We start from the raw sequence: 14,480 nt of genomic DNA, 5'->3' as shown, positions 1-14,480 counted from the left end.
CCTATTTTCCAGTGATCGGACGTACCCTTGTTGAATGCTTAAATATTTTAGAATACAAAGTTTAATTATGTGCAGTAAATAAGGAAGTATTTGTGTTTTATTTTATTAGAATAAGTGGGTGCTTTTTGGTTACTGATGCATGCTTTGAGGGTTCTATAACGTATCAGCAACTAAAGGCATTCCTTAAAGAAACACTTTTCTGGATTTGGGCCACATTGGATCATGGTACTTGGAGTTTCAGGGAGATTGCATTCCATTTGCTGGCATCAGGGAGCCGCTATTACAATCAGGGAGACTCCCTGAACTTCAGGGAGAGTTGGGATGTCTGACATTACATACAGAAGTGTAGTGTTCATCCATCACAGAAACAGGTTAAATTTGTTTAAAAGCAAACTGTCTCCACATTTGTCCTTAAAGGGACACTGAACCCAAAATTTTTCTTTTGTGATTCAGGTAGAGCATTGAATTTTAAGTAACTTTTTAATTTACTCCTATTATCAAATTTTCTTCATTCTCTTGGTATCTTTATTTGAAATGCAAGAATGTAAGTTTAGATGCCGGACCATTTTTGGTGAACAACCTGGTTTGTTCTTGCTGATTGGTGGATAAATTCATCCACCAATAAAAAAGTGCTGTCCAGAGTCCTAAACCAATAAAAAGGCTTAGATGCCTTCTTTTTTAAATAAAGATTGCAAGAGAACAAAGACAAATTGATAATAGGAATAAATTAGAAAGTTGCTTAAAATTGCATGCTCTATCTGAATCACAAAATAAAAAATTTGGGTTCAGTGTCCCTTTAACACACATTAAATAAGTTGTAAATCCATTTGTAAATTTAGGACATTTCAGTCTGATACATTAAAATAAAAATACTGTAAATAAATTCACTTTTTGAGCCATAAATACAAAGATTTATTGTTACCTGTCCAGTTCCCAGTGCTATAGATCTCAAATATACAAAATTGAATTAGACATGAAAGATCAACATAACTTGATACTAAATACACCAGGTTCATATAACTCTTAAAATTGGTATAAAAGTGTTAAAAGCAACATCTGCATATACTCACAAAGTCAATGTGGCCATTGTGTTCTATTGCACATTAGTAAACAACAGCTAAATAATGCTGCTTTGAGGTTATATATATTATTTTGCTCTTCTGTTTGAATTATTATTATTTTAAGGTAAGAAAAAATTGATTTATTCATATGCATTATCCCAAATATGAAACTGACTGTCTGAAAATAAGGAAAGTTGAACATCCTGAGTGAAGGCAAATAAATGTTTGAATACATATATTTAGAACTTTATATAAAAGTGCCCAACCATAGCTTAGAGTGTCACAGAAAATAAGATTTACTTACCCCAGGACACTCATCTACATGTTTGTAGAAAGCCAAACCAGTACTGAAACGAGAATCAGCAGAGGTAATGGTATATATATAAGAGTATATCGTCGATCTGAAAAGGGAGGTAAGAGATGAATCTCTACGACCGATAACAGAGAACCTATGAAATAGACCCCGTAGAAGGAGATCATTGAATTCAAATAGGCAATACTCTCCTCACATCCCTCTGACATTCACTGCACGCTGAGAGGAAAACCGGGCTCCAACCTGCTGCGGAGCGCATATCAACGTAGAATCTAGCACAAACTTACTTCACCACCTCCATAGGAGGCAAAGTTTGTAAAACTGATTTGTGGGTGTGGTGAGGGGTGTATTTATAGGCATTTTAAGGTTTGGGAAACTTTGCCCCTCCTGGTAGGAATGTATATCCCATACGTCACTAGCTCATGGACTCTTGCTAATTACATGAAAGAAAGAAGAAGAAAAAGCTAGGAAGTCATACCCATTTGATTAGCTCTTTATTTTGTGATCTTCGTTTTTCCCCCAGCAACTTTATCTACTAGTCACTCACCAGATGATCATTGAAATGTTTAGGATTTCTCTGAATTTGTTTAGCCACTATTTAACATGGAGGGCCTGCTTAAACTGAAGCACATTGAAAACCTTCTAAAAGACTTCACTTAGATGATGTAGGTAAGAACTTCTTTAAACGACAGCTATAGTATTATTCTAATTAGTTAAAGGCAAGGTTGAGGGAACCAGACAGGCTCATCACAAGTGTAACAAGTACATGTAACTATTGAAATTATTTTTGACAAAACAAAGCACAAAACAATTAGGGTGAGAGACATGGTGACAAATTATTGTTGAGTCAGACTATTTTTCATTTTACACTGTGTTTTTACTCAGAGAACAGATTTCACATAGTGTGTCACACTATTTTACAGTGTGACTTTACAGCTCTACATCTGAGATTCATTTGCCTTTTGGCATGCTTATTGCTTATCATGAATGCATCCAGCTTATACTGTAGTTTATTGCTTTTTGATTGTTTTTTAATCAATAAACAATAGTTATGAATGACGTATGTACCTATTATAGCAACAGCCAGCATAGCAATGCAGAAGGAGGAGAATTCATTTTAGACTGTACCATATGTTTATTTTCTGTAGGGGGATACACTTTTATTTCATTATTTTTCCTGAATGATTTACATTTCTATTTATCCTGGCAAAGATCAGGGTTTCTTATTTGAGTTATAACGCCTGGATGTTACTAGCTGACCTATCTAAGTTTTGCCAGTCAGAAAAGGATTCGCGCAGTACTGTTTTGTTTGACCCCTTCTATTTTTATTACTTAAAGTGTTCCGGCCTGAATGGAGTCTTAAGTTTTACTTGCATTTTTCACGATGAGTCGAATATATCACAATAGTGCTTTGCAGAACAAGCCTGTCCACGATGAGCGGCTGTGTATGTCCTGGGAGCCAGCTGCATATCAGGGGTATGGTTATATTTACCACGGGGATGGTTGTATAAATGGTAGTGGGCGTTTTATTCTTTTCTGTATATCTCTCTATTCAGCTGTGTGTGGTGGGATACCAGTGTGCAAAAGAGGAATATATTAAGTTAAAAATATTTAAGAAATACATTACTGACCATTAATAACGAAATTACAGGAATATGCAGCAAGTCAAATAGGCTGTATAGACTTACTGCATGCACCCTTGAAACAATATCCCCTTACCTTAAATACACCTTATAAATTCTGTATTATAGGTGCAAATTGTGTAGTACACTAAAGGAATTGTATTAAAGACAATGGATACATATAATGCTGAAAGAGAGCATAGCTATGGCAAGCACAAATAAATGCCATTTTTAACAAGGTCCTGCAAAACACTGAAAGCTATTAGAAAATCTGACAACAGATGCTTAAAGGGCCATTCTAGTGTTAAAATGACATGTTCTAATCTGTTTGAGCATGTCATTTTAACACTAGTGACGCTGTAATGCTATGTGTTTAAACCTCAAAGCGGTTAAACACATAGTTATATTTCCGCTTGGGACTTGCAGAGCACTGCTAGTCCTGTGCAGTAACTTCCACTGTTATTGTCAGCAGGCCTAGTTGCACAACTCTGACTTTTAAAAAAAAAAAAAAACACAGTAAAGTCAAAATTTTGTTTTGATAGCTCATTTAATTTTAAACAACTCTCCAATTTTACATATTTGATCAATTTTGCATAGTTCTTTTGGTGTCCTTTGTTAAAGAGTAATCCAAGGTGCTCTCGGTAGGGATGGGCGAATGTGTTTATATTCAAATTTTTAGAACAAATGTTATTGTAGAAATTCGATTTACATAATAGAATGTTGATAAGAACGAATATTCTTAAAAATTCTATTTATCGAATGTTATTTACAGTCTTTGAATGTCGCATTCGAATATTACATTTATAAAATACAATTGTAGACTAGAAATACTATTTCGAATTCGAATGTAGCATTCAAATTCGAATATTACATTTTATTAAACACAGTTGTAGACTAGAAATACTATTTCAAATTTGAATCTTACATTTGAATATTACATTTTTTGAAATTGAATGAATACATAGCTAAACATTCTATTATTTGAACAAATATTTTCGAATTTTATTGAAAAATTCGAAAATAGAATGTTGGATAAACATTTGAAATTTGATTTGAACGAATGTATCAAAATTCGTTTTAAATTTCGAATTTTTAGAAACATTTGCCCGACCCTAGCTCTCAGGAGCGTGCATGTGTCTTTAGCCATCTGGCTGCAGTGTTTGCAAAATTGTTTATAGGAATGTTATACATAGTAGCAAACACTGCTGCCATAGACTGCTAAAGACGTAAGCACGGTCCTGAGCTGCTGTCAGTCTACCTAGATTTACTCTTCAACAAAGGATACCACTAGAACAAGCATATTTGATGATAGAAGTAAATTGGAAAGTTCTTTAAAATTGCATGTTCTATCTGCATCATAAGTTTATTTTGACTTTACTGTCTCTTTAAGTATGTTTAACCCTCTTGTAGCATTACAGAGACTCTAGTGTTAAAATGCTCAATCGAGCTAGCAGCTGGTCTCTGGATGGAGCTTTGAATGTAAGGGTCTTCAGGGCCGCGGTCTGGATATTTAGCTAATGATTTAGGTACATGTCTTACAAAATGCTGTGGGACTAGGGGTCTGAAGTAGGTGATAGCTTAAAGGGATAGAAAGGCAAAATTGAAATTACATGGGTGTATTTCAATTGTAAACAGAAGTATACATACTTCTGTTACCAAAAATGCTTCTAGTAAAACTTACGTTTTTTAGGCAGTATACGCAGATATGCTGAGTGCACGTGCACCGGTATTCAAGCTCAGAGAGCTGGTGGTATGTACTGTGCCCGTGAAGACTTAATTTATGTCATAGAAGCCACTGCTGACTCTCTGAGAAGGTTTAGTGTTCAAATACTGGAGCACGGGTCCTCAGCATACGTGTGTATCCCACTGAAAATCGGTAATACGTTTTACTAGAAAGTTTGCTAATGGAAGTATATTGCAAAAATGCTTTTGTTTAAAATTAAAATGCACCTATGCACATTTCAATTTTGACCTTTCTATCCCTTTAACAGAGGGCTGCAGGGTGAAAGATGTAATGTGGATATACTGTTAGGGGATTCTAGACCAAATTTTTGATGTACGAGGAAAACTGAAAGAGGGTCTGCAGGAACAGGGGTCTAATGTGGGAATGTGGCTACAGGACCGGTAGTCTACTCCTGATCTCCTGCGGTTACAGAGTGTATAGGGGGCCCAGGAGGTTTATATTGTGTGTAAGTGGCTGAGGACCCTAGAAGGATCTGGTTAGGTTATGTAGGTAACTGTGGAGGCTGCTCAGCAATTGGGTTTGATATGAGGCCTGATTAGAGTATGCGGCATAGAGGAGGGCCGCTGTGCCCTTGGTTTGATCTAATGTATGCTGTATAGCTTAAAGGGACAGTATACACCCATTTTTATATAATTGCATGTAATAGACAGTCACTACTATAAAGAAGAATATGCACAGATGCTGATCTAAAAATCCAGTATAAAATCTTTTAAAAACTTACTTAGAAGCTCCCAGTTTAGCACTGTTTGAGGTATTCTTGGACACCCACTGAAAGGGGCTGGGTAAACAAAAAGAGCAAATGCTTCCCACCTCCCCTGCATATGAAAAGACAGTTTACATAGGCGTCTGTAAACAAGTGTATACATCTGGCACTATGGGGCCTGGTTAGGAGTCTGAAAATCAGCACAATGTTCTAAAAAAAAAAAAGAATCAAAACTATACATTGTTACAAAAACACTCCCAGATCGGCTATATAAATGGATCGTCTACAAAACATTTATGCAAAGAAAAATCTAGTGTACAATGTCCCTTTAAAGATGAGCTGCAGGGCCAAGAGGTTTGATAAGGGCTCGTGGAGGGGGTCTGCCTGAGATTGAGTATGCAGTAAGAGATGTTATAGATGCAGCCTCAGCAAAATCCAGAATTTAATGCATTTGTCTGGCAAAGTTGCAGCAAATGCAGTGCATTAGAAATTTAATTACAAGCATTCTTTACAATATTCTCCATGAGGCAGAGTCTGTGGGAGGTCCAGAAGGTGAGGATTAATTTGGTGGTGGGAAGCCAAGGTTACAGTTAAGTTTCTGTGGGGGTCTGGGAGGTATGATGCTTAGAGTACTTTGGGGGTGGGGTTAGTTAAAGTGAATGTAAAGTTTCATCAAGTAATGCCGGTATTTAAAAATACTATTTGTAGAAATACTCTTTTTTTCTTGAAAGTCGCTCCAGCTCATCGCAAGCCTCTTCCTACGTCGGCAATGATGATTCCGGCATCCTCCAATCACGGCTTATCCCGGGGAAGCATTGTCTAAAGCAATGCTGTGATTGGAGGAAGGATGGAATCGTCATTTCTGACGTAGGAAGAGGCTTGCAACGGGCTGGAGAAGCGCTGGATCGGCTTTCAAGAAGAAGAGGTATTTCTACAAATATGGTGCAATGTAAAGTTTCATCAATGAAAGAGCCCCTGTTTTTAATAGTATTTTTAAAGACCAGGCACTACTTGATGAAACTTTAAATTCACTTTAAGGTAGCTAAGCAGAAAAGACTTCACACCAAGCTAGAAACAAATTAGAGTAGTATTTTATCAATAGCTCACAATTCATTTGCCATCAGTTTGTGGTACTGTCGCCAAAAATGTTTTATTTTTTTTATCACCTGTGTGTCTCAGCTGATGCTGCAGTTCTGAAACTATTTTTTAACAGCTGCAACTGAATGTCTACCCTTCAAGTACTTGTGAGAAAACATAATTAACCCCTTCACTACTGGGACTTTAAGAGAAAAACTTGCCCAAAATCCTGGAGAAACTATATATTGTTTAATTAGACAACCCAAGGTATATTTTGGTATATATAATGCCACCATTTCACTACCAAATGCGATCATATAATAAAAAGATAAAAAAGTTAACTTTTTCACAAACTTTGGGTTTCTTACTGAAATTATTTACATACCGCTTGTGCAGTCATAACACAAATCAATGTAAAAGCTTCTTTGAGATACCCTTTGTTCAGAAATCGCATACATACATGGTAATTAGAATGCCGCTTATTGCAACTGTGCACCTCACTTGTAGTAGTCCCAGCAGTGAAGGGGTTAATCGGGTAGCTTATAAAGTTAATTTTAGCTTTATTGTAGTGATTACCCACCCACCTGTCACCTCCTGATCCCTTCCAAACAGCTCTCTTCCCTCCCTCATCCCCCACTGCCCACCCCCCATCTTAGGTACTGGCAGACAGTCTGCTAATATTTAGTTTTAAGGCAATTTATTTGTAATTATTTTATTTTCTGCGTTATAGGATCCCCCTTACCCTCCAACTTCCCTGATCCCTCTGACTAGTGTCCACCATTTTAGGTACTGGAAGCTGTCTGCTAGTACCTATAAAATACCTTAAAGTGGTGGTAAACTTTTTTTTTAAATGCTACGCTGCATGTGCTATCTTTCCAAATTAATGGCACTTTCATTCATAACTTTCATGTAATATGCGTATATATTTAAAAAATAACCTCACAAACTGTTAAAATCATGCTGGTGTTCCTTTGCCCATCTATTTTCTTAGACTTTTTATTGTCACGTTCTTCAGAACCCGGGCCAGCTGGTGTCCTTGTAAGAAACACCCATGCCCCTTACTCGTATAGCACATGCGCTAGATATTTGATGCATCTCCAGAGTCTGGCCTGGGTCCATAGACAAATATACTGAAGAGCTCAGTGACTTTAAACATGGGACTGTCATAGGATGCTACCTTTGCCACATGTCAGTTTGTCATTTCTGCCCTGGTCAACTGTAAGTGCTATTTATGTGAAGTGAAAGGGTCTAAAAGCAACAGCCACATTTAGGTAAGGTTGCAGGGTACCCTTGCTGTTCTCCCATCCAGAGTGCACTTCTGACTTTTGGTCACTCAAAAGCACACTTTTTTTTTTTTTTTTTTTTTTTTTTTAATTCAGCTTTTTCTGGGTGCTTAAAACTCATGCCAAGGGCCCCATGTAGTATTGAGGTCACCAGTTGGCCATCCTTGCCCTAGTCTATGAATATGTATTTCCCTTTGTATTTGGTAGTTGTTTATTACTAAAAAAAAAGACTTTTAACCCTTTGTGCTAATGGACGTAGGTACCATTTCACTCAGTACTTTGTCCAGTGTACTGTGTTAACGTAGTACCTACATTTAACACTGTGGAACATGCTGTAGTCCCTGCTGTCAGCTTAGCCAGCGGAGACTGCAGCTGGGGGCAGAAGACATCTGCCTTCATATGGTAAGGGAGCACTACGAAAAAGTTTTAGGCAGGGGAGAAGGATGGAACAATATCGGCTTGAATTGGGAGGGAGACCTTACGCTACAAAAAAAGTGATCTTGGAGAGGGAGAGATGACCCCAACACTACAGAAAAAACAATAATACTTATAAACAGAAAAGGTAGTAATTCTGTTATTTAGACAGTCTGTCAGTAACAAATATGACAGGGAGCAGTTGGAGGGGGAGGGTTAGAGAGCTTTTTGGAGGGATAAGGGAGATGGTTGGTTGAGGCAGGATCTACACTACAGAAATATAAAAAAGTGGAGCTCTATATTTGTGCTCCACTGTGTAATACCAGCGCACCACTCCCACCAACTTTTATCCTCAAAAACTATTAATACCCTCTATTTCAAAGGCATTTAGTTAATTTTCTGTAAGTGCCCCAGAGCTCGACTCTGGTTGATTTTCGGAGCGCTAATTGCTCGTGGTAGCACTAACCAGCCACTTGTTTGCAGACGCGAGACAATTCAGCTCTCAACTTGTAATCTTGCCCTAAATAAATAAACTGCATACTGGCAGACTATCACGGGGTGGGAAGGTAATCCCTACACATATTAACACATAAACATATATGTACATAGTCATATACATTTATATTAACTGGGTACACACCGTTCCCATAGACCGCAATGTAAAGGCAATCCCTACACAAGAGCAAATAGTAACCTTAAAAGCTAACTGATTAACCCCTTCACTGCTGGGAATTTCAGAAGTGAGGTGGACAGCTGCAATTAGCAGCCTTCTAATTGCCAAAAAAACAATTGCAAAGCCATGCATGTATGCTATTTCTGAACAAAGTGGGATCCCAGAGAAGCTTTTATAACCTTATGTCTTATTTCTGCAATAGTTGTGTGTAAATTTAGCGAGAAACCCACATTTTTGCAAAAAAGTTAACTTTTATAACTATGATCGTATTTGGTGGCTATATAGTGGCATCCAATATACCAAAGTGGGCCTAGATCAATACCTTGGCAAGTGCATATTAAAACAAATTAGTTGACTCTTTAAGGGACAAAGTCAAAATCAAACTTTCACGGTCTATAAAGAACTTGCAGTTTTAAACTACTTTCTATTTAACAGTGGGGGGGGTCGATAAACCTGTTTTAAATGTAGGAGCCTGTGAGAATAGAAAGGAGCCAGATAATGGTGTTTGTTCATATGTATTTGGAAAGTAATCCAAAAAGATAGGAGCCAGGGGTTCTATAATGAAACTTGCTTTATACCCTTTTGTTGAAGAGTAAACCTAGGTGGGCTCATAGGAGCTCAGGAGTGTGTAGTTGTCACTCTATGGCAGCAGTTTACAGCAATGTTATACAAAGCTTACTGTTCAACAAAGGAGAACAAAGTAATTTTATCTAATAGTAAAACGGAAAGTTGTTATAAAATTGCTCTATCTGAATCATTTAAAGTTTCATTTTCACTTTACTGTCCTTTATTTAGAAACAGAATTTTTACTTTTTAAAAACTGTGGTTAATTTCTGGTTATCAACTTCTCTGTTCAGTGGAAATGGCGTCCTCTTGGAAGGAGCACTAGAAGATTTTTCCCGTCATGCTATCATAGACGCTAAAGGAAAGAAGGTGAGGAAATATGGGAGTACTTGTTTTCTAGCTATTTTTGTTTTTTAATAAATAAATATATAAAAAATGTGATTAGATGTATTTGACCAAGTGTTAAAGGGACATGAAACCCCAATTTTTTCTTTCATGATTTAGAAATAGCATACAATTAAAAACAACTTTCTAATTTACTTCTATTATCTATTTTGCTTCATTCTCTTGATATTATTTGCTGAAAAGCATATCTAGATATGCTCAGTAGCTGCTGATTGGTAGATGCACATAGATGCCTCCTGTGATTGGTTCACTGTGTGCATTGCTATTTTTACATTAAAGTATATCTAAAGAATAAAGCAAATTAGGTAATAGAAGTAAATTGGAATGTTGTTTAAAATTATATTCTCTACCTTAATCATGAAAGAAAATGTTTGGGTATAGTGTCCCTTTAAGCATTCTAGAATTAGATATGCTATATCTAATTTTTCTTTAATCCACCTTCTAATTCAAATGCACTCACAGGACTTGTAATAAAAGAACACTATTTATTAATGACAACCCATAATAATTATATATGTGTTTATACTTTTAACACTGTAGTCATGGCAATACATGGAAACATTTTCTTTTTACAGCATATCCATACATTTTAAATGGTGTTATGTTGAAATAAAAGTAATGATGTTTCCATCTTTTTAAAGGGACAGTATACACCATTTTTCATATGACTGCATGTAATACACTACTATAAAGAAGAATATGCACAGATGCTGATATAAGAATCCAGTATAAAACCTTTGAAAAACTTACTTGAAAGCTCCCGGTTTAGCGCTGTTGATGGGGTTTTCCTGGGACACGTAGTGAGGGCTGGGAAAACAAGATTTGCAGACACTCCCTTCCCTGCATATAAAAAGACAGATCACATAAACAGGAGCCTGCAGATGCTCATATACATCTGACACTGTGGGGCTTGGTCAGGAGTCTGAAAATCATCAGAATTTTATTAAAAATAAGCAAAACTATAGATTTGTTACAAAAACACTACCAGATGGGCTATATAAATGGAACTTTTACAAGACCTTTATGCAAAGAAAAATCTAGTGTACAATATCCCTTTAAGGGAGGTGGAAACTGAAAGCTACATGAAATGGCAGATTCATACCTGAAGAAGCATTTTGCAGTGAATAATGCAAATTATTATATGTGTGTGTGTTTTATTTCTCCGTCTCCCAGAACAAGAACAAAAACAGAATTTATGTTTACCTGATAAATTTCTTTCTCCTACAGTGTGTCCGGTCCACGGCTTCATCCTTACTTGTGGGATATTCTCTTCCCCAACAGGAAATGGCAAAGAGAGCACAGCAAAAGCTGTCCATATAGCTCCCCCTCTGGCTCCGCCCCCCAGTCATTCGACCGACGGTTAGGAGAAAAAGGAGAAACCATAGGGTGCCGTGGTGACTGTAGTGAACAGAATAAAAATTTTTAAACCTGACTAAAAGCCAGGGCGGGCCGTGGACCGGACACACCGTAGGAGAAAGAAATTTATCAGGTAAACATAAATTCTGTTTTCTCCTACATTGGTGTGTCCGGTCCACGGCTTCATCCTTACTTGTGGGAACCAATACCAAAGCTTTAGGACACGGATGAAGGGAGGGAACAAGTCGGGTTACCTAAACGGAAGGCACCACAGCTTGCAACACCTTTCTCCCAAAAACAGCCTCCGAAGAAGCATAAGTATCGAATTTGTAAAATTTGGCAAAAGTATGCAGAGAAGACCAAGTCGCTGCCTTATAGATCTGATCAACAGAAGCCTTGTTCTTGAAGGCCCATGAGGAAGCCACAGCTCTAGTAGAGTGAGCTGTAATTCGTTCAGGAGGCTGCCGTCCGGCAGTCTCATAAGCCAATCGGATGATGCTTTTCAGCCAAAAAGAAAGAGAGGTAGCAGTAGCTTTCTGCCCTCTCCTCTTACCAGAATAAACGACAAACAAGGATGATGTCTGTCTGAAATCCTTTGTTGCTTCTAAATAGAATTTTAAAGCACGGACCACATCTAGGTTGTGTAACAAACGTTCCTTCTTCGAAACTGGATTCGGACACAGAAGGAACAACTATCTCCTGGTTAATATTCCTGTTGGAAACCACCTTTGGAAGAAAACCAGGCTTGGTACGTAAAACTACCTTATCTGTATGGAATACCAGATAAGGAGAAGTACACTGCAAAGCAGATAATTCAGAAACTCTTCTAGCAGAAGAAATAGTAACCAAAAACAGAACTTTCCAAGATAGTAACTTAATATCTATGGAATGCATGGGTTCAAATGGAACCCCCTGAAGAACTGAAAGAACTAAATTTAGACTCCAAGGAGGAGTCATAGGTCTGTAGACAGGCTTAATTCTAACTAACGCCTGTACATCTGGCACGGCTGCCAGACGTTTGTGTAACAAAACAGACAGAGCAGATATCTGTCCTTTTAAAGAACTAGCTGACAAACCTTTATCCAAACCCTCTTGGAGAAAGGAAAGAATCCTAGGAATTTTAATTTTACTCCAAGAGAATCCCTTGGATTCACACAAACGGATATATTTTTGCCATATCTTATGGTAAATTTTCCTAGTTACAGGTTTTCTGGCTTGAACCAGAGTATCTATAACTGCATCTGAAAACCCACGCTTAGATAGAATCAAGCGTTCAATTTCCAAGCAGTCAGTTGCAGAGAGACTAGATTTGGATGTTCGAATGGACCTTGTACTAGAAGATCCTGTCTCAAAGGTAGCTTCCATGGTGGAGCCGATGACATATTCACCAGGTCTGCATACAAAGTCTTGCGTGGCCATGCAGGAGCTATTAGAATCACAGAGGCCTTCTCCTGTTTGATCCTGGCTACAAGCCTGGGAAGGAGAGGGAAAAGTGGAAACACATAAGCTAGATTGCACGACCAAGGCGCCACTAATGCACCCACTAGTGTCGCCCTTGGATCCCTGGATCTGGACCCGTATCGAGGAACCTTGAAGTTCTGACGAGACGCCATCAGATCCATATCTGGAGTGCCACATAATTGAGTTAACTGGGCAAAGACCTCCGGGTGGAGTTCCCACTCCCCCGGATGGAAAGTCTGACGACTCAGATAATCCGCCTCCCAGTTGTCTACTCCTGGGATGTGAATTGCAGATAGGTGGCAGGAGTGATCCTCCGCCCATTTGATGATCTTGGATACCTCTCTCATCGCCAAGGAACTCTTTGTTCCCCCCTGATGATTGATGTACGCTACAGTCGTCATGTTGTCCGACTGAAATCTTATGAATCTGGCCTTCGCTAGGTGAGGCCAGGCCAGGAGCGCATTGAATATCGCTCTCAGTTCCAAAATGTTTATCGGGAGGAGAGATTCTTCCCGAGACCATAGACCCTGAGCTTTCAGGGAGTCCCAGACCGCGCCCCAGCCTAAGAGACTGGCGTCGGTCGTAACGATGACCCACTCTGGTCTGCGGAAACTCATTCCCTGAGACAGGTGATCCTGAGTCAACCACCAGCGGAGTGAGTCTCTGGTTACCTGGTCTACTTGAATCTGGGGAGACAAGTCTGCATAATCCCCATTCCACTGTTTGAGCATGCACAGTTGTAATGGTCTTAGATGAATTTGAGCAAAAGGAACCACGTCCATTGCTGCAACCATTAATCCTATTACCTCCATGCACTGAGCTATGGAAGGCTGAGGAATAGATTGAAGAACTTGACAAGCGTTTAGAAGCTTTAATTTTCTGACCTCTGTCAGGAAAATCTTCATTTCTACAGAATCTATTATTGTTCCTAGAAAAGGAACCCTTGTGGACGTGGACAGGGAATTTTTTTCTACGTTCACCTTCCACCCGTGAGACCTGAGAAAGGCTAAAACAATGTCTGTATGAGCCCTTGCTTTGGAAAGGGACGACGCTTGGATTAGAATGTCGTCTAGGTAAGGTGCTACAGCAATGCCCCTCGGCCTTAGAACCGCTAGAAGGGACCCTAGCACCTTTGTGAAAATTCTGGGAGCAGTGGCTAAACCGAATGGAAGAGCCACGAACTGGTAATGTTTGTCCAGAAAGGCGAATCTCAGGAACTGATGATGATCTTTGTGGATAGGAATATGCAGGTACGCATCCTTTAAGTCCACGGTAGTCGTATATTGACCCTCCTGGATTGTTGGTAAGATCGTCCGAATGGTTTCCATTTTGAATGATGGAACTCTGAGGAATTTGTTTAGAATTTTTAAATCCAGAATTGGCCTGAAAGTTCCCTCTTTTTTGGGAACTACAAACAGGTTTGAGTAAAAACCCAGACCTTGTTCCACTGTTGGAACTGGGTGTATCACTCCCATCTTTAATAGGTCTCCTACGCAATGTAAGAATGCCTGTCTCTTTATCTGGTCTGAAGATAAGCGAGACATGTAGAACCTTCCCATTGGAGGAAGTTCCTTGAACTCTAGAAGATACCCCTGAGAGACTATTTCTAGTGCCCAGGGATCCGGAACATCTCTTGCCCAAGCCTGAGCAAAGAGAGAAAGTCTGCCCCCTACTAGATCCGGTCCCGGATCGGGGGCTACCCCTTCATGCTGTCTTGGTAGCAGCAGCAGGCTTCTTGGCCTGTTTACCCTTGTTCCAGCCTTGCAATGGTTTCCATGCTGGTTTAGGCTGGGAAGTGTTACCC

At 38.8% G+C, this 14,480-nt stretch overlaps 1 protein-coding gene across 1 annotated transcript in view; it reads left to right on the top strand.

The window, feature by feature from the left end:
* Positions 1–2,698: 2,698 nt before the first annotated feature.
* ARPIN (actin related protein 2/3 complex inhibitor) overlaps positions 2,699–14,480 on the top strand; it is a 30,275-nt gene continuing 18,493 nt past the window's right edge. The window contains exons 1-2 of the mRNA XM_053717685.1: positions 2,699–2,850; positions 9,748–9,823. Coding sequence (XP_053573660.1) covers positions 2,759–2,850; positions 9,748–9,823 — 168 coding nt within the window. The 5' untranslated portion in view covers positions 2,699–2,758. The remainder of the gene's footprint in view (positions 2,851–9,747; positions 9,824–14,480) is intronic.

The sequence above is a fragment of the Bombina bombina genome, chromosome 6 (genome assembly GCF_027579735.1).
Source record: "Bombina bombina isolate aBomBom1 chromosome 6, aBomBom1.pri, whole genome shotgun sequence".
Classification (NCBI taxonomy): Eukaryota; Metazoa; Chordata; class Amphibia; order Anura; family Bombinatoridae; genus Bombina; species Bombina bombina.
This window is presented reverse-complemented; position numbering and strand designations above follow the sequence as displayed.